The sequence below is a fragment of the Cnephaeus nilssonii genome (assembly GCF_951640355.1).
Source record: "Cnephaeus nilssonii genome assembly, chromosome: 4".
Lineage (NCBI taxonomy): Eukaryota > Metazoa > Chordata > Mammalia > Chiroptera > Vespertilionidae > Cnephaeus > Cnephaeus nilssonii.
In genome coordinates this window covers 52,580,359-52,601,561 of record NC_137075.1, presented here as the reverse complement: position 1 = coordinate 52,601,561, position 21,203 = coordinate 52,580,359, and the positions used below count along the sequence as shown (strand labels likewise).

The window sequence follows — 21,203 nt, the reverse complement described above, 5'->3', positions numbered from 1 at the left end:
TGTATTCTCTGCCTACACTTCATATGAAGGGAAGCTGGCCTGAGGTTATACAGGTGCTGGAGCTGATAATTCAGGGAGACAATAAGACTGTGTGGATAGTCAAGAATTAACCACAAACAATCTCCCGAGGCCCTACTGCTCCGTGTATTTTTTCCCCTTAGTTTAGTCTTTTAATTACTGAATGAATTTACAAACGCTTTTTTTTTTTTTTAAGAAACTGGAAAGAGGGAGTACTGAGGAAATTCAGCACACTCTGTGTTAAAGACAAAGAAAAGGTTTTAAAATCAATTCTTGCCCCTCGAGTCTGGCAGGGTGGGTCCTGCCTTTGATGTGACCCAGGGCTCCCAGCGCTGGGAACCAGCGCCCCTTCGGCTGGTCCACCCTGCCCGCCCACGCCCGGGGAGTCAGCTTTACCTGCCGGGCGTCGTTTACTTCCCCTGAACCCTCCCTTGCATTATCCTATTTACTCCCCCAAAGCATTCCGGACAAAAGGAAGCTCTCCTCTTTCCCCTTTTCCAAGGGAGGAAAAAGACCTAAGTTGTGTCACTCCGCCCAAGGTCTGTAAGCGGCGGAGTCCCAACGAACCCGAGCGCCCAGACTCCCTCTCACTCGGAACTTCCCATTTTCCTATTTGGCACCTTTTCACCTAAGAATCCTCCAAACTTGGCCACACCCAAGAAAAAGGGATCAGCCTCGCCCGCCGCGCCACTTCACCGCGCTCCCCGAGTCCGGGCTCCGGGCGCGGGTGGGAGGAGTGGCACCGCCCCCGGGGTATTTAACCCCCGTCTGGATCCTGCGAGGCGCCGGCGGCTCCCGCTCTTCACCGCCCGCGCCTCCCCTCTCTCCTCCCCACTCGCTCCAGGCGCGCCCCACCCTCCGCCCCGCGCTCCCCTCGCGCAGGCACCGGCCGGCGGGCGCCGGGAGTGGGGAGCGGGCGGCGCTCGCCTCTGCGGAGCCGCCTCCTGGCCGCAGCCACCGCGCACAGCCCAGACCGCACCTCCCGGGCTGCCGCCTCCCGGCTGACCGCACCGACTGCGCCGGACAGCCCGGGCCGGGACGCCGGCTCCCAGCGCCCCGCAGACGGGCAGGAGGCTGTGGACGCCCAGCCAGCCGCCCGCAGCATGGATTCGGATTCTGGCGAGCAGAGTGAGGGCGAGCCCATGACCGCCGCAGGTACGGACTGAGGGGTCGCGGCAGCGCGGCCGGGAGGGCTGGGACCGGGAGAGGAGAGGCCGGGGCAGGAAATCGCGAGTATTTCTCGGAGCTGCCAGGCGGGAGGCCAATCGCCAGCAGCTGGGTCCCTTCCAGGCGGGGACTGGCGGTGGCTCCGCGCTGTGAGTTTGCTAGGGCTTTTCCCCCGCTTTGCACTCGGGCGCGCCGGAGGCATAGGAGGTGCGGGGCGTGTAGCTCTGGGCGCAGCAGGTCTCCCGCAGCGGGCTCGGGTCTCCGGAGCTGGAAGGGGGTGGGGAAGGGTTTGGGAAATCCAAGACCTGTAGTTTGCTACGGTGAGGGTTGCAACATATCTGCCTCTGAAATAACTTTCCGAGCTCTTGGCCCCGTCCTCGAATCCGGGGCGACGCGGGGCCGCTGCGGAGCAGGTGACCCGGGGCGAGGAGATGACTGGGGACTCGGGAAAGAAATACCCCGCGGGTGGACGTGCAGGGGTCAAACCACAGCTAGCGGCTGCCCGTTTCGCTAGACCAGCCCATGCAGAAGCATTAGCCCGCCGCCTGTCCCGCACGCGCGCAGGAGGTCCCGCCGAGGGTCCCGGAACACAGGCGGGGGGGGGGGGGGGGGGCGCGCCGGGGCCGGGCCTCGCCTGGAAGAGGCGCCGCCGGCTTTTTCACAATCGATAGTTATTGAAGCAATGGGTAGATGCTTAGGAAAAAAATGAATGCGCTCCCCCGCCCCTCCCCGATACTGAGCAACAGGAGGAAACCACCCACAGCCTTGGGTGGACTTACTGCTGGGCTCTGCCCACCTGCACTGGCTTGGCCCCGCCCGCCGCCCTGGAGTCCAGGCACCGGGGACAAGAACATCCGCGCCACGTGCCCTTTTTGCGGCCCCCGGTGTGACCCTGAAGGCCAGCCCTCGCCAGCAGACCTGTGACCTGAGTGCTGGGACCCACCTGGTAGAGACCCGAGGCCCTGGACTAGTCCCCACTCTTCCCAGTGTCAGACCAGTGTCCTAAGGATGGGGACCAAGTGACAAGAGGGCATCATCAGCCCCAGAGTGGGTGTAGGAAAGGCAGGCTCCGGAACCAGGCAGGACAGCGCCAGGCGCCGTGCCAAGGACCCCACAGGTATCATTGCCCTTCATCCTCACAGCCCCTGGCCAGGTGACTGTCATAGCTTGCCCACATCTCACCGTCAGGGAGTAGCCAAGGACGGAGTCCTTTTCCACTGGGTCATACCCCTCAGCCTCTCACAGGACGGCTGTGGCCAACACCTTCAGGTGGGTGGGAAGAGGCTGCAGAAAGGAAGGGTGGCATCACCAAGATGCCTGTGTGTGAGGATTCCTGTGTGTGCGCCAGGGCTACCTGCTTTGTGTAGGTATAATTAATAAACATGAGCCCTTTGCCTGCCTGCATGTTTCTGTGGCTGTGAAACATTAAGATTTCTTTTCACAGGTGACTTGTGGATCTTCTCACATCATTTAAAAGTTGCAGTGGGTGTTTTGTGTGTATCTAAGTATACCTTCAAAATTGAATGGCGGGGGGGTGGGGGGGCGTGACACTTTACTTTCTCAAAATCCCAGGAACTAACAGGCTCTCCAGGCCCACCCTGAGAGCTCCTTTGGGGTGGATGGGGAGGGGAGGAGAAGGTGGGGAGGGGGGAGACATTCTAGAAAAGTCAGTACTTAGGTGAAAGGGGCAAGTAAGGTATTCTTAAGAGTCTTGCTGCTGCTCCCTCCAGCCTGCCCAACGCTGAGTATCTGAATGTGCTCATGTCCGTGTCAGAAGGCCCCTGCACAGCTAACAGCAAGCACTACCACTGACGTCAGGCGGCCAGATGAGGAGTAGGGCAGCCAGCTCTTGTGAGCTGTCGCCATTTGTTTGTGCCTCACTGTTTTCTACAGTCATTTCTTCTTTCTCCATGTGCTTGAATCCCACAAGTTGAACATTTATTTGAATGCCACGAGCCATTCTGCTACACGGCATTCTGTCTCACTCATTATTTTCAGTCTTAAAGTGTTCTTTGAGACAGAGCTTCAAAGCTTGATGTTAATTCACTACCTTGCTATGGCTGCAGCTTGTCAAACGGAAACTCAGTTGCAGCTTCAGATGCAGGTTAAATGACAGGTATGTTAGCCATAGGGACTGACCTCTGTCCCTCTAAGGAGTGTGGACCTGTGTCTGTGTAAGCTGGATGGGTTTTAACACAGAAGGACAGGAGAGCAAGTGGACCTCTTGGATATCTGTGTGTGTGTGTGTGCACGCACATACCTATTTCATAGGGAGTTGCCATATAAGGGCTCCTTCCTCCTCCATGCCCTGCCCTTCCTGAACTTGTGAAAAAGCCCTGCCCTAAAATGGGCCTTATTAAGGTCAAGAGCCTGGATTGTGGAATCAGGAAGACCTAGATTTCAATCTCTACCTGATGGGCAAGTTACTTAGCCTCTCCAAACATCAGTTTCCCCCTTGGTAAAATGGGGATTAGCAATAGTACCACAAGGGGCTGTGAGGATAAATAACACATGAAAAGTATTCCTGGTAGTCATTCAATAAATGGTAGCTGCTATTTTGATTACCACCTGATTGGATTATGTGGCATAAGAACACTGCTAAATAATTCGCCCCAGTGCTTTGTAAAATGTAAACCCATAGGCATTTGTAAGCCAATTAATATTGTTGTCATTATTATCACATTAATGCAACTGTCTAAGGAGATTTTTTTTAAATTTTCTTTCCAAGGTGGTGTGTGTGTGTGTGTGTGTGTGTGTGTGTGTGTGTGTGCGCTTGTTTGTTTGGGGTAGATTATTTTTAATTTACCTCTTTTCACCCTCATCATCTTCCAGCTCAAGGCATGAAGATGGGGATTTTAAATCTACTGCTTTCACCACCCTCTCCTCCAGCTCTAGGGAAAGTTGTAAAAAGCAGAGAACCCCTTGCCCAATCCACCTGGTAACCTGGAGATTAGCCACTTTCATGCCACTTCGAATAGAAGAAGAGGGTGTAACCTCCTTAACCCCCTCCTACACACACACACACACACACACACACTTTTCCCTTCAAGGTAGCAGGAGGCACAGGAGGTACTCACCTGATCTCTCTTCCATTTTTGCCCATCTCACCAGTCACGAATTGGCAGAGGAGTGAGGACATCTCCAAGGACCACTTACTCTTTACCCCTTTCAAGAGACTTTTCCAAAGATCTCCTCAGCACCAGCAGATCTCTCATCTAGCGCCACCATGCATAGGAGGGCCAAGAGGGGGTGAGATCTGTCTCAATCTGCATTTTCTGTTTTTCAGGAAGCACAGGATGATGCTCTGTGTCGTTCTGCTGCCTGCAGCGCCTCTGCCCTTCTCTTGTTTTATGGTTCTTTCTATGATTAGGAGAGAAGCAGAGTTTATGGAACACTGGATTCATTCCAGAGACCCAACTTGGCAGTCTGTCCTTTGAAACCCTAGAGCTCAGTCTATTAACTCCGCAGTGATTGAGAGTCTGTCCAAAGATGCAACAAGCGAGTAAACATTAGCAATGTCAGCTTTTTCCCTTTCTGGCTTGTAAGACCAGGGTAGTCTACGCAGCTAAAGGCAGACAGCTAGCTGGTCCAGGGCAACCAAGCTGACGAGGCATCCTTGCAGCCGGGTAGGTACTGCAGACAAGCATTTCCGTGCTATGGAGTGCAGATGTGGTAGCAGAACTTGAAGACAATAAAGGAAGTGGAAAACAGCAGGCTCCTAACATTTCATCCCCTAGGTCCTAAGCTTGATCCATGTGAACAAAGTAGCAAGGAGTACGTAGGACCGATTGGTGGCCAGGAGGAGGGAAGGTGTTTCCAAAGTCAGGCACCACTTGAGCAAAGGCACAAATAAACAGGGAGGTGAATGGAATGGAGGCAATATGCTGGGGAGTACGGGGACATCAAGTTAGATGAGTGGAGGAAGGGCCACTTATAAGAGGGTCCTAGTAACTTGGTCCTGATGGTGATGAGAGAATCCCCCTGGGCTTACTATTGAGCAGAGATGTGACCAACTGGGAGCTGGGTTTGCAGAAGCCACATTTGACTGACCCAGGTTTGAGCCTCAGCTCCCAGGGTGTGGGCACAATATCAGAGGGGGTGGCAGTGCTAAGCGCTACGGCAAGGCAGAGAGGAAGGATGCAAATGCCATTTCAGAGGAACAAACTGAAGTTGGTGACAGATTGTACCAAAGCAGTGAAAGGAGACTGCCGTGTTAACAGGGGTGAGGGCAGGGAAATGCAGGAGACGCACTCCCAGCCCCTCCTTCCATCAGGAACTTTGTGATGTCTGCCTTAAAGGTACTTTCCCCCTGTAGACAGTAAATCATGCCAGAGCATTAGTTCTGGGGATGGTGAGGTTCTGGAGTTTGTTGATTCTCATTGTTAGGTTCCTGGAGGAGGCTGTACAGTAACCTTTGTCAACTGACAGAAGGACGATGAATGAACGGACCAACTGAGGGCAGGGACCTCCTGGGGATGACGTACCGCTTGGCTGTTAGTCCCAGTCCCGTGTTTTATTCCTGTTTGTGGACATATTCAGGGGCCTCTGCCTGGTCCACACAGTGGGCTGTAGCTGTTTTGAGGGTCAGGACCTTGTCTGGTGCTTTCATGTTCCCCAGATTTTTATGGACATAATAAATAAATGAGATCCTGACGAGCCTCCTGGGAACTCTGCACTGTAAGGCCAGATCAACAGCCAGAAACCTGCCCAATGAAGCGGAACTGCCAACGCTTCCCTTCCATGTTTGGTTTTGCTTCGTTGCTTTAAGACTGCTCGCACTGTCTAGGACGCTGTGTTGGAAAGTAACGGGGAGCCAAGAGAGATAAGGACACAGCCCATCCTGTCCACCAGGGCTTGAGATCAGGTGGGAGGAGAGGACACACATACTGATTACCACAAGCTAAGCCAGTGCGTGACGACTCCTGATCTCTTTGCCTGGGATTACACCTCTGCCTCATCTCTGTTTATGTTCTTTCTTGACACCAGCCACTTTCCACTGTGTGCTTTATGGTTATTTCTGTATATGTCTCATCTCCTGTCCTGAACTATTCTAAAGCCAAGGTCTGGGTCTTTTTCACCTCTCACCAACCCGACTCATGTGCCCTAAACACAGTGGTAGGTTGCTGGATGGGTAGGCAGATGTACGGATGCTGTTGTAGGTTGGTTCCCCAGGGAGCAGGCTCTGAGATGCAGGTTAAGATGTAGTAGCTTTATCTGAGACTGCTCTTGGGATCAATACCTGGGGAAGAAAAGAGAAATAGAGGGACACTTGATTGTAACGCAGACCCAACAAAGCGTCATGCTCTGGAGCTGGAATAGCCCTTCGAACTGTTCTGAGTTGCGGTGAGGGGCCAGGCCTTTATATATAACTAGAGGCCTGGTGCACGAATTCGTGCATGGGTGGGGTCCCTCGGGGTGGCCGGCAGGGATCAGGCCCCAGCTCGCTCCCCGAAGCTCGCAGCCAGCCTTGAAGCCCTGAATCCCCACCTGGCACCCCACCGTGGCCTGGTGCCACCCCCTCACCTGCTCCACCATCCCACCGAGGTCCCGCTCTGGTTGGGGGCCCATCAGGGCCGGCAGCACCTCCACTGCCACCCGCTGCCAGCGCAGCGTTGCAGACACCTGCCATGTTCCGCGCCGCCCCTTGGTGGTCAGCGCATGTTTGAACAATTTGCATATTAGGCTTTTATTATAATTCTGCTGAGGGCCATCTAAAGGCAGCACTCCCAGCAGCTTGTGGAGTGTTTGGGCTCTGCAAGGCCGGGCGGCATCAGCAATAACTAGTGTATGATTTGGAGCATGGGGCATGGTGGCCTGGAGTTCTGGTGGAAAGGCTTCATGGAAGGATGGGCCTTGAGGGTGGGGTCCCTGGAGGCCACCTGGGAGAAGAGGGCTGTCTTCCTCAAAACATAAAACTGGGTGCTGTGGCGGTGGTTGTAGCCAACATGTGAGTTTCTAGAGATGGTGAGAGAATGTTTATGAGTATGTAAACATAAAGCTCTATTTCCTGTTATATTTCTCTTTAAAAATATGGCACCTGCTTTTTTATTTGTCAACAAAACCAAATTATAGTCACACTTCCCATTAGCACTTTCTCTAACTGGTTATTTTCCTCCAGAGTTACCTTTGGCTCCCACTTGAATTCACATGTAAATCTCTAGAAAAAAAAACAAAACACCACTATATACATAATTTTGTTGTGTTTTTCCGTCACTTGGCTTCCAACCCTTTATGTAAAATGCCTGTGTAGGTGGGTGTTTGGGCTATATTTTGTACAAGTATAGAAATAAAGAAGAGAGAAGATTTTTTTTTACGTTTCTCCTAGCAACCCAATCCAAGAAAACATATCAAAAGAGTGAATACCCTTTGCCCCACATATATTAAGGCATGCCAAAAATACACATTTTTTTTTTTATGCATCAGAAATACTCTTTTTAGGCTACTGCATGGCATAAATTCTGAGGCTGCCTTAGGACAATCTTCCCGTTCATATTGGGTTTCCTAAACATTACTGCCTGGGAATAAATTTGAGGCTGTTCATGGAAAATCTAGTGTGCAGTCTATAAAAAATGGCAGGCTTGGCGGCACAGAAAGTGCTAGACACACCCTAATAGAAACCAGTATTTTGTAACTCAGTTCTCCAGGAAAAAAAGGACACGCTTTGGCAATGTCCAAGTATTGGCTTCAACTGTTGAAAAGCCACAGGAGCAGCCACCGGCTTCCAGGTTCTCTACTCAGAAGTCAAATATGCTTTCTTTCTGTGAAACGGTTCTAGCCCTGAAAGGCAGCATTCTGGTGATACATAGCTTTATGGTGACTCCCAGTTTCTTTTTTATAGTAGAGGCATCTGATTTTATGTGCAGGAGGGAATTCTGTGAAGGATGTTCTGGTGAGCACGCACGCCCCACATTCCTGATTTGGGGCCTGTGGTTATGCTGAGAAGATTAACTGATCTTTCAGAGTAAAATATGGGAGAGGGGTGATGGGGGCCATCTGCAGGGCAGGCCTCTTTCTGACCACATGGGAGACTGGTTCCTTGGTTTCCTTGGGATAACAATGAGAAATTCACGAGAGAGACTGGGGTTGGGGTTACAGGGTAAGAGAAACTAGGGTGCAATAAGTCGTGGTTAATATCAAGATGAAAAGCTATAAGGATAGTCTTTGTCAGCCAGAGTTCAGCCCCAGCGGGCTAGTACTGAGTATAAAATAATAGTGATGTTTTGAATTTTTACTTACTCTTTTATATTAATTAAGCATGTACCGTGTATTTGAGACTGAGTTAACCCTTATACTGGCTTTCTGGGCTAGATACTGTAAATGGCCCCATTTTATAGACCAGAAAATCTAAGGCACAGAGAGGTTAAGTAACTTGCTCAGAGATGTGCAGCTTGTCAGTGGATATGAAACCAGTCTAACTCCAAAAATGGTGTTCTTGTACCAGGTAGACTATGTAGTTAGGTCAATGGATGCCACCAGGCTTCTTTGCATCTCCTACCAGCTCCCATGAGACCAAGAACCCTGACCATTAGGTTCTTTCATTAGGTTCCTTCTGTTTGGTTAGGACCCTATTTAAGCTGCAGACATTACCTGCATTAACCCAGTAACACATGGGCAAGGATGGTTGGCACTGGCTCTGGAACAGGGGCTGGTGAGGGGTAGCTTGGGAGGGAAGATGGGGAGAGCAGCATAAAGCTGCTGCCATGGAGAGAAAGTCCTGGGAGTACCCTGCAGCCACTCTTATCTCCAGAGTGAGGGGGACCTGGTGGATGGTGAATGTGGCAAACACTGAGGGGAGAGAAGGGTTGAAAAGCAGTCAAGAAAGGTGCTGAAGACAAACCAACATTCTCTTTGCCAGATGCACCTTAGCTGGGGCCTAAGCCATTTTTCCCCACTCCAGCATTTAGAATCTTTTCAGATATAACATCCCCCAGGGCATGGTAATCAGTTGGATTCAAGGGGGAGAAGAAAAACTCAAAGATGAGACTGCAGCGCAGTGACAGAAACTTGAGATTCAGAGCTATACAACTTGGGTTTGGGTTTTCAGCGCTATCTCTTAATTACTGCTTTTTAGCAACATTATTTTCCGACCAAAAGAATGCTAGCTCTTGGTAGAATATGTGAAAACAATACAAAGACGACAAGCAGATAGAGCCCTAAGAATAGATGTGCTTTTCCAAAGGAATGAGTGCAGTTCTAAAACAGTTTTGAAAAGATGCAAGAGAGCTTTATTTTGGAAAGAAGGGGGCTTTATAAGAGAACTAGAGGCCCGGTGTACAAAATTCGTGCACAGGTAGGGTCCCTAGGCCTGGCCGGAGATCCCGGCCAATCTGTGGGGCGATCAAGGGGCCCCCGCTGGCACCTGCCTTGGCCAGCCTGGAACCTGCTGGCTGGGGGCAGCTCCTGTGTTGAGCGTCTGCCTCCTGGTGGTCAGTGCATGTCATAGCGACTGGTCGTTCCGCCGTTGTGTCAGTTTGCATATTAGGCTTTTATTATATAGGATTGGAGTCCCCCTTTCTGAAATGTTTACTTGGGGACACTAAAAACATCTGGCTATACTGCCAGGCAGTGTCAGAACCAGACCTGGAAGCCAGATCTTTTGGCTCCTCTATCCTTCTTCCAAAACATATGTAATTTTTTTAAAAGGAGCCGAGTTATTCTGGGTGTCAGGATATCAAAAGCACCCCTACTCTGTTTCCTTCCAACACTTTCCACCATGTTCTTGCTGCCCCTTCACTCTTTTTCCTCTCCTGAGGCTTCTCCCTCCTGGGCACATCTGCCCAGAGGTCAGGCCACCACAGTCCCACGCCAGGCCCTTCCCTTTGCCCCGCCCACACCTGCCTCTCAGCCAGAATTGCCCTACATGGAGCACTCAGAAGATTTTTACTCTTTTTTTCTTTAATACCCAAGAGATATGTGGTAGGTTTTACAGATACCCAGTGACTATTAATTGCAAAGGTTAACTTACTTTTAGTTTAATAGCTACCAGGCGTCAGGAATAGGTTTATTGGCCTCTGATTCTCCAATCATATTTTATCTTTGTTTAGATTGATTTTTCATTTTTGTAAGGAAAATTGTTCATCTGTCAGCCTCTCTACCCTTAGAATTTAACTGCATAATTTAGCGATTCAGTCTCAGCCAAACAAGGCAGGCAGGACTCAGTTAATGCAGAGTCCACTTTTAAAGAACCCAGAGTTGTATCCAATGGAAATTAAACCTGAATTTTCTTGAATTTTTTTCCTGTTGGCCTCTCTGTATATAATCCTGGTTTCCCTGTACCCATCCTCAATTGCTCCTGTGGCATCCCTCATTATTTTCCCTAAGACCATGCTCTTGGCCTTGTTCTTGTCTGACAATACACCTTTATTTGGAAGAGATCACCAGTCTTACAGCACAAAACTAAGGATTCCCAAAGCTGTGGCCTAGCCCAGTTCTCTCTCCAGAGCAAGAATCCTGCATTTCAGAGACCTCTGGGCCCCTCCTTACTATCTAGAAAACACCTCAACTCAGCATTTCCATACCCAGATCATTGTCTTTCCTTCACCTTTTCCCAGCTCTTCAGGTGGCCTCAACAGCCACCAAGTTACACAGTTGTGAAGTCATGAGAACAATGAAATATCCTATACACATGATCTCATAGCACAAACAGGACATGGATAAAGCAGGTATTCTTGTTCCCAGCTTACAGATGAAGAAACAGATTCAGAAATATTAAATTACCAAATCTATAGGAAATGGATAAATGTCCATAAGTATATAACCTTCCAAGGCTGAGCCAGGAAGAAATACAAAAGCAGAAAGTAAGCGGTGGATTTTTACTATTTAAAACTCCCCTCTCCCCTTCCCCCCCTTAAAGGGGACAGAAACAAACATAAACATCCAGCCTAAACAATCTCAGTGTTCAGTGAGAGGAGGTCTAAGGTGGCAGCGGCATGGGAAACGGGAACTCTCCCCTTCCTGAGCTTCCCCCTCCCCTGAGCAAACCAAATAGAGAGCAATTACTCCTTGGAGACACCCGAGGGCTGAATGAACAACAAGCAAGTGAAGAGACCCAATGGGGAAAGCTGGGAGGCCCCCAGAGCCCTCAGGGTGCTCCGAGCCCTCAGGGAGCTACGGGAGCCCAGGAGCCCAGGATCGCCATTGTGTACATTCCCTCCACTTCTATTCAGGTGCTTTGGCCTTCCTGCAAATCACCACTACCCCCCAGCTACGGTGGCTGGAGCCTTTTCCCTCTGGAGCAAGCAGGAACAATGGCGCTTCACTGCTAAGCCTGGCCTCAGTGCTCAGAGCCTTCCAGCCTGCAGGCCAGTGCCTCAGGGGTGGGAATTGCATGCCCAGCTCTAAGCAGCTTCCCAAACCACCTGGCACATATTGCCTACGCTCTGGTTACCTCTACACCCGACCACTTTCTGTCTAACAAACCAGGAGAGACTGTATAAAGAAGGCTGGGGAGCCACAGGAGCTCTTTAAGGACTGCGGGAACTCTTTGGGGTTGGAGGGGCTGGTCAGGACCTTTGTTTATGTCTCCCTCTGCCTCATAGAGTGGGTAGGGATTCTAGCCAGGTGCTCTGGCCTATCAGCAAGGTCACTGCATTGGGTTTCCAGACTCATTCCAGAATCCATTTTGGCCTCAAACAAAGGGAGCAAGCAGGATCAATAAGGCATTGCTATATGCACCTGGCCCCTTTACCCAGAGCCACTCTGGCTGAGTAGGCCAGTGCCCCTGAGGCCTGAGGCACCCATTTGGCTCTTACCAGCCTGCCAAACCATCCAGCACACACAGCTTACACAGAGGCCACTTCTACAAAAGACCAAAATATCTAGAGATAGCTATTTTTGCCTAATTCATATAAACAAACATAGAAAGTCAAACAAAATAAAGACAGGAAAATATATCTCAAATGAAGGAACAAGAAAAATACGGGGCGGGGGTGGGGTGGCAAACAAGGGAAATGGAGGTAACTCATTTACCTGATAAAGAATTTAAAGAAATGGTCATAAGGATGCTGACCAAACTTGAGGGTGGAGCAAAGGAACTTGGGGAGACCTTCAACAAAGAGTTGGAAAGTGTGATAAAGAACCAAGCAGACCTGAAGAATGCAATAACTGAAATGAAAAACACATTAGAAAGAACCAACAGCAAATTGGAAACTCATTAGAACGGATCAGAGACTTGGAAGACAGGCTAGTGGAAATCAACCAATCAGAATAGCACAAAGAAAAAAAGGATTAAAAAAAAAAAAAGCACAAATAAAAGAAACCAGGATAGTTTAAGGGACCTCTGGGAATAACATCAAGTACTCAAACATTTGCATTACAGGGATCCCAGACAGAGAAGAAAGAGAAAAAGGAACAGGAACTTTATTTAAAGAAATAATGGCTGATTTGCATCTCTCGGGTGAATAGTGACTTTGGGCATGTTTTCATGTATCTCTTGGCCTTCTTTATGTCCTCTTTTGTAAAAGGTCTATTTAGGTCTTTTGACCATTTTTTAAAAATATATTTTTATTGATTTCAGAGAGGAAGGGAGAGGGAGAGAGAAATAGAAACATCAATGATGAGAGAGAATCATTGATCAGCTGCCTCCTACATGCCCCCTACTGGGGATCAAGCCTGCAACCCAGGTATGTGACCTTGGCTGGAATCAAACCTGGGACCCTTCAGTCTGTAGGCCGACGCTCTATCTACTGAGCCAAACCAGCTAGGGCTGCCCTTTTTTTTTTTTTTTAATTGGATTGTTTATCTTCCTTTTCTTAAGTTGTATGACAATGAGGTACCATCTCACAACTGTCAGAATGGCTATCATCAATAAATCAACAAACGACAAGTGCTGACGAGGATGCGGAGAAAAAGGAACCCTCATGCACTGTTGGTGGGAATGCAGACTGGTGCAGCCACTGTGGAAAACACTATGGAGTTTCCTAAAAAATTAAAAATGGATCTCCCATTCAACACAGTGATCCCACTTCTAGGAATTTATCCCAAGAAACCAGAAACATCAGAATCAGAAAGGATATATGCACCCCTATGTTCATAGCAGCACAATTTATAATAGCTAAGATTTGGAAACAGCCTAAGTGCCCATGAGCAGATGAGTGGATTAGAAAACTGTGGTACATCTGCACAATGGAATACTATACTGCCATAAAAAAGAAAGAATCTTACCATTTGCAACAGCATGGAAGGACCTGGAGAGCATTATGCTAAGCGAAATAAGCCAGTTGGAAAAAGATAAATATCACATGATCTCACTCATTTGTGGGATATAATGAACAACATAAACTGATGAACAAAAATAGATACAGAGACATAGAAGTATTGAACAGACCATCCAACCTCAGAGGAAGAGAGAAGGGAGGGAGGGGGCAGGTGAGAGAACAACCAAAGGACTTATATGCATTCATACAAGCATAACCCATGGACACAGTCAGTCAGGGGATGAGGGCATGTGCTGGGGGGTTGGGAACGAGGGGGGAGAGGTCAATGGGGGGAAAAGGATTCATATGTAATTCTTTAAACAATAAAGAATTTAAAAGAAAGAGAGAAAGAATGGCTGAAAACTTCCCTAACCTGGGAAAGGAAACAGAAGGATAGAGTTCCAAACAAGACAAACCCAAAGAGATCCACACCAAGATTTATTATAATTAAAATGGCAAAGTTTAAAGAGAAAGAGACAATCTTGAAGGAAGCAAGCATGAAACAAGATAAATAAAAAATAACAAAAAAAATAAATAAAATTGACAAGTCTTCAACCAAACTTACCAAGAAACAAGGAGAAAGAACCTAAATAAAATTACAAATGAAAGAAGTTACAACCAACACCACAGAAATACAAAGAATCATTGCAGAATACTACAATTATATGCCAACAAATTTGACAATCTAGAAGAAATGGATAAATTTCTAGAATTATATAACCTTGCAAGACTGAGCAGGAAGAAATACAAAATCTAACCAGATCTATTACCAGCAATGAAGTAGAATCAGTAGTCCAAAAACTTCCAACAAATAAAAGTCCAGAACCAGACTGCTTCACAGATGAATTCTACCATTCAAAGAAGAATTAATACCTATGCTTATACTATTACAAAAAATTCAAGAGGCAGGAATGCTCCCAAACTCATCCTATGAAGCCAGCATTACTCTGATACCACAACCAGACAAAGACATTACAGAAAAAGAAAATTGCAGGCATATATCCTTAATGGACATAGATGCAGAAATTTGCAACAAAATATTAGCAAACTGGATTCAGCAATACAGTAAAAGGATTATACACCATCATCAAGTGGGATCCATCCCTGTATAATCACCAAGGATGTTTCAACATTCATAAGTCAATGAACATGATACATCACGTTAACAAAATAAAGGCTAAAAACCATATGATCATCTCAATAGATGCAGAAAAAGCATTTGATAAAATTCAAAATCATTTTATGATTAAAAACTCTCAACAAAGTCAGTACAGAAGGAACATATCTCAAGATACCAAAGGCTATGACAAATCCATCATATGGCTGAAAAGCTGAAAGCCTCCTGTAAGATCAGGAACAAGACAAGGATGCCTACTATCACCACTTCTATTCAGCATAGTATCGGAAGTCCTAGCCACAGCAAACAAGGAAAGGAGAGAAGAGGCATTCAAATTGGAAAGGAAGAAGTACAGCTCTCATTATTTGCAGATTATATATATATATATATATATATATTTATATATATATAACCAGATCTATTACCAGCAATGAAGAAGTACAGCTATATATATATATATATATATATATATATATATATATATATATATGGAGAGAGAGAGAGAGAGAGAGAGAGAGAGAGAGAGAGAGAGAGAGAGACTACACACACACACAACTATTAGAACTAATAACTCAGGAGGGAGGTCAGTGATGGGCTGAGGCTCATGGGTGGGTGAAGAAGTCAGGTTCCAGCCATCCTTGGGTTTTTGTTTGTTTCATTTTTGTTAAAAAACAAACTTCTCCACATAAAAATAGCTCTGTCAAATGGTCATAACCCAATGAGAGGAGCTGAAGTCTAAGCAAAGTCTGAAGACAGGTGAAGGTTGCTGGTAATCAGGGGCTGAGACTGTCATACAGGCAGGAGGGAGAGCAGACAAGGATTAAGCACAGCTGGTCAGGTGATCTGGCGGTCGGGTCAGGTGGCAGGGAAGCCAGAGGGGCAGAGGGCTGGAGGACAGGACCATTCTCTCGAGAGTCACGGGTCTGCCACTCATGGCTGTGCCTGCCTTCTTGGGCCTCTCCACCTGGAAGGTAGCTCTTCTTAACCTTAAAGAGGCCAAAACTTAGAAATACTGGCTCCAAAGCAAACGGCCTACTGACCTCTCACCTCAGAAGCAAGTCCTGACTTCTCCACTTCCGCCCTGTCTCCCTGGCCCCGATCTCTGCCTCATCCTTGATGCGCCCTTTCCTTGCAGCCCCTCAGACCGGGTGCTCCTCTCCATTTACTCTGCCTCTGGCCCCCCACTCACCCACAAGCCCTCCTGGGCAATAGAGAGACTAAGGCCGTGGAAACTCGGAGGCCTGTGGCCGTGACTGGAGACTAGTCATGAAGCAAAGATTTTAAAAGCTTCCAGAGAGAAAACCAGGCCTTTAGGAATGTTACTAGTTTTCTAAATAGCAACACCAAGAGCTAAACAACAAGTGGCACGGTGCCTTCGAATTCTCCAGGTGAATGATTTCTGACAGAGTTCTGGATCCAGTCAAAGCATCAATCAAGTGTGCGGGAGGAATAAAGTCATTGTAAGACATGTTAGGACTCAACATGTTCCAGTCCTTAGGCAGCTGCGAGATCAGGAGTCGGCCAGCTGAGGCTCCCCCAGGCCAAGTCCAGCCTGCTACCTATATTTTATAACCCACAAACTAAGAGCGTTTGTACTTTTTGTAATGGTTACATCTTAAATCTTCTATAATAATAAAAGCGTAATATGCTAATTAGACTGGACGTCCTTCTGGACAACCTTCCGGACGAAGCTGGGGCTGCGAGGGAAGCCCAGGTCCCAGGTGCCTGCTGGCAGCCAGAGGGAAGCCCGGGTCCCGGGTGCCAGAGGGAAGCTGGTGCTGGCAGCCGGGGAAAGGAAGGCCTACTCTTGCATGAATTTCATGCATCGGGCCTCTAGAAGTTCTATTAATACCTTGATCTGTTTTGCTTTTGGCCCTTTATTCTCTAGCCCTTCAAGGTGGTTTGCTGGCACCTGTGCTAGACAAAATGGTCCACTGAAATGGGGAATAAGTGAAGAAAGAGGAAGCCATGAGAGCCGAGACACAGGAGGTGGACACAGGAGCGGAGGGACAAGTTTGCAGGGAGAGCTGGGAGGACAGCCCGGAGCAGGCTTAGAGGGAAGCGCACCCAGACACGAGCCAGGGCAGAGTGCTCCCAGAGGAGTCTCCAGGAAAGAAAGGTGAAGTGGGCCATCAGTTGATGACTTTGAAACTATTGAGAAGAACTTTATATTCCGCTAGGAACTTCGGGAGTGGGTTCGTGACAGATAGAAAACTAACGAAAATAAGGCAGTGTTTAACTCTGGGAAAACAAGATGAGTATGAAAGGAAGTGCAGCCATGGAAGTGATGGAACATCCATGACTCAGCTATGAATGGTATCTAAATTACAGGAAGTTCGATGTAAAATAGAACCAAATGGGAAGGTAGAAACAAATGGAGAAGAGATTTAAATCCTCACCTTTCATCATAGGAAGTTAAAAGCAAATAAAATCAGGAACTAGCAGTATCAGTATGTAATTTAAATATAGAAAGGTAAACGTAGAAAAGCCCGTTCTTAGGAAGGAGTAGCACCATCAAAGCCAGCTCTCAGCCCAGCGGAATACAGAATGGAAGCTGGAGTAGAGAGAGGAGTGAGGAGACTATCATTCGGGTGAGAAATGAGGAGAATGTGTTCTAAGGGGGTGCCAGTGAGGCAGAGAAGGGCAGATGTATTTGAAGATCCCAAGGAAGCTCCGTCAGTGTGATGCACCATTAGAGGTGGGAGGTGAGGGTGAAAAAGAAGGCAAGGATGGCCCCCGGGTTCTTGTCTGGACACTTGGCAGGCAGCCGAGCCACTTATAATACACGGAGGAGGGCTGCAAAGGGTTGGAGAAAGGAGATGAGTCACGTTTTGAACGTGTGAAGGGGGGTGGGTCTGTGGGACTCGAGTAGAGAGGTCTGGTAAGCAGTAATATATGTGGGGGTGGGCCTCAGGAGAGACTCCTGGGCTGGGGACACAGCAGGAAGGGATCAGCACCTGGACAAGGGTGACATCTCACTCGGGGAGAGTATGTGGCAGGAGAGAAGAGAGCCCTGAGTGAACTCAGGAGAACGCCAGACTTCAGGCATGGATAAAGGCAAAGGAGCCCTGGCGAGGCTGAGCAGGACCAAGGGGTGGGGTGGTCAGGAAAGCAGAGACCGACTGAGGCCCCGGCTACAGAGGTCGGGTAAGCCTAGGACTGAGGGGGGTGTCAGGGTGCCACTGGCTTACAGAGTGGTTTGTATGTTGCAGAATAGTTAGCAGATCTGGCCCCACCCACTAATAGCCTATAGAACCCTCCGCTCACATCCTGTGACGACAAAAATGTCCTCCCGTGTGTCCAAACACTCCTCAGGGACAACTAGAGGCCCCTGGATGAAGCTGGTGCGAGCAGTTGCCATTGAGTTTGGGGTGAAGCCAGGGAAGGAGACCACAGCTCCTCTGGCCCCCTACCCCCTACCCCCTACCCCCATCCTCCCTCAGGCCTCTCCTCTCAACAACCCCGTCCTGTCCCCCATGACATCACTTCCTGGGCTGACCATTCACTGTTGGTTTTCTGAGGTTTAAATGTATTATTGAGCTCCTACTATGTGCCAGGGATACCCAGTAGATACGGCAGTCCAGGCCTCCCCCGCTCTCCAGGAGCTTGCAGGGAACAAACAAGTACAGCCCCGTGGGAGGTGCTGGGATAGGCCATGTGGGGGGTCCAGGAAGGGAGGAGGGGCACTTGGATCTGGGGAGAAGATGCACAGAGACTGGAGAAAGGTGAGGCACTTCCTCTTTGGGGCAGAGAGGTGGGAAGAGAGGGGTGTGAGGCCCTGGGATTTGGGGCACGACTCCCACGCCAGGTGTGGCAGCACAGGGCAGCCCGCTGGGGCTGGCAGTCTGCAGCGTGGTCTGTGGGCCCCAGACCAGCCCGGGAGGCCTTGGGGAGTCTGCTGACCCCTGCTCTGTGGCGAGCACAGGCTGGCGTCTCACAGAGCAGTCGGGGCCCCATGAAATCAGGGGAGGGAGAGGCATTTTGGAGGGAAGCCACAGAAAGGGAAAACTGGAGGCTCCGAGGCCAGTGCCCCAGGAGTTTGAGAGGGAGAGAAAGGCAGGAGCCGTTCCTCTGCGGGAGCACCACAGTGGCAGAGCCGGGAGCCAGCTACGTGGATGGAGAGGAGCCCGAGACAGGAGGGAACACTAATAAGCCGTTGGCTCACGTCTCATATATGCCAGGGTTGTTTTCCTCATGGATTTAAAAACTCAATTTCTGACTCTGAAGAAGTTACTATTATACTGAGACTATAAAAGAAGTTAGAATCATCTAGCTCAGTTCCCTCGTTAAACAGACCGAGAAACCAGGAAGGTGAAAACTTGTGCCCAAGGTGCACGCCAAGTGCACTTTGGGGCCAGGCTCTCACCTCCACGCCCTGCTGCGCCCCGGGTGGCTAGAGACAGGACCGGGATCCACTCTCCAGTTTTCTATGTGGGTTTTTCCCTGTATTTGGGGAGGGACTCCGTGGCCCCAGCGCTGGCATCCTGACTCCACAGGGCAGCCACTGTCAGCATCTCGGATTGGCATATCCAGTGACTTGATCTGAAACTTTTTGGTGGCACTATCTCATATTACCATGAAATGTAATTTTATTTGGAGACTAGAGGCCCAGTGCATGAGATTCGTGTACTGGAGGTGGGGGGGTTCTCAGCCTGGCCTACACCCTCTTGCAGTCCAGGAGCCCTCGGGGGATGTCCAACTGACATCCTTAGCGGTGCCGCAGAGGCGAGAGAGGCTCTCACCACCGTCACTGTACTCACCAGCTGTGAAGCGAGCGCTGTGAGCTGTGAGCCATGAGCCTGGCTTCTGGCTAAGTGGCGCTCCCCCTGTGGGAGCACACTGACCACCAGGGGGCAGCTCCTGCATTGAGCATCTGCCCCTTGGTGATCAGTGCGCATCATAACAACCAGGTAATTTGCATATTACCCTTTTATTATATAGGACTAGGGGCCCAGTGCACAAATTTGTGCACCTTGAAAGGTACTATGGGCCACGAGGCTGTAGTGGGCACGGGCGGGTCTCAGCCCATCCTCCGCACCCCCACCTGGCCCTTCCCGCCATGGCTCCTGGACCCCTGTCTGCATGCAGCCTCATGTCCACTACCGCCGCTCCCACGCACTGACGGTGTCATCCCCACTCGTACCCGCTAATGGTGCAGAGCGATTGGGGCCGGCACCAGCAGTGGGTGCAATCACCCCTCAGGAGCAGGGGGAGGTGGAAAAGCCCTCAGGGACGATCAGAGCCAGCAGCCACCACTCGCACCCACTGATGGCACCAAGCAATCGGGGCCAGCGCTGGGAGCCGGCAGCAGGTGCCAGCGCCGGGCAGGACCGCAGCGCGTAGGAGCAAAGAATTTTGAGTAACCACCAGAGGCTCACCCTGATGACAGCAACCGGCTCCCCACCTTGGTCTGGCACCTCCGCTCACCGGCTCCACCATCCCACTGCAGCCTGATGCCTGCCATGTTCTGTGCTCTGCCACCTGGTGGTCAGCGCACGTCATAGCGACCGGTTGTTGGGTTGTTCCACCATTCAGTCTATTTACATATTAGGGTTTTATGTATATAGTTATTTACTGCCTTTGAGACAAGTATGGGGAAAGTGTAATTTAGAAAGGAAGCCTCAGAGAAAGATGCATTTCTGAGTAACTTCCAGGAAGGCAGGTCCCCGCAGCCGGTTTGGCTCTTCTTGAGGGATGTGACTGGGACTCCGGGCTCAGGGTGGTTCCGTCAGAGTAGGAACCCGCAGAGCAAAGGAGCCCAACCTCAGAGCTTACAGGTGCCCACCTCCCATCTGCAGGCTGGGCTAGATACTGACCGTGGCACCGTGGATATCCAAAATGAGGCTTGATTCATGTCTCAGATCTCAAACTCATGAGCAATAAAACGATTACGACAGAATATACGTAAGGGGTATTATAAGTGATCTATTACGTGTTCCTTTCCTGCTGCTCCACTTTCAAATTGACTGAAATCCAAAAATGTCATTGCACAAAATTGATATTTCACTAAAAGAAGTTGAGTAGAACATTGAGCGAGGCACGTTGCTGTCTGCCAAATCGTCTCCCTTCCAGAAGTACCTTCTGGTTTCTTCTCCCTCGGGTGTTCCGACCTCTCTCATACAGCTAGCCGTTTATCTTTTTCTTTTCTTTTTTTAAGCTGAAGGTTAATGCATTACCATCTTTATCCAACTCCAGCACTTTCCAAAAGACTCCATTTTTAAGCTGAAATACACACTGTCTCAGGCCATATTTTATTTTCCAATAAAGACGAGAGGTTTTTTCCATTTTGTTGCCTGCTTTTTAACATTTTAGGTTTTACACCTGCACTCCAAAAATGAAGATTTCCAAAGACTGACATTTTTATTGCATCGATCTATTTGCTGATTTCACATATTACCAAGTTGGCGTCCTCCCCCAGTTCTGAATTCAGCATCCCACTGCTATCCTTGTTAGCAGCCTGGTGGCCTAAGCCTGGATTTTTGGGCGCCTGCTGTGGTGAACAGTTTGAGCACTAACAGCAGAGAGAGAGGATCACCAGAGAGATAGACGTGGCCTGTGCTATCTGGATCCCCAACAGCTCCTGAGTATTAAAATAGCTGGTGAGCGTGAATGAGGAGGCTCTGGGGTGGCAGGAGGGGTGGGGGCTGCTGTCAGGGAGGGAGGGTTCCTGCAGGAATTAAGCACCGAGGGTGTGGCGGTGATGCTTG

At 49.2% G+C, this 21,203-nt stretch overlaps 1 protein-coding gene across 1 annotated transcript in view; it reads left to right on the top strand.

The window, feature by feature from the left end:
• The first annotated feature begins 992 nt into the window (after positions 1-992).
• The window catches only part of TNFAIP8L3 (TNF alpha induced protein 8 like 3), a 38,969-nt gene continuing 18,758 nt past the window's right edge, over positions 993-21,203 (top strand). The window contains exon 1 of the mRNA XM_079769991.1: positions 993-1,173. Coding sequence (XP_079626117.1) covers positions 1,122-1,173 — 52 coding nt within the window. The 5' untranslated portion in view covers positions 993-1,121. The remainder of the gene's footprint in view (positions 1,174-21,203) is intronic.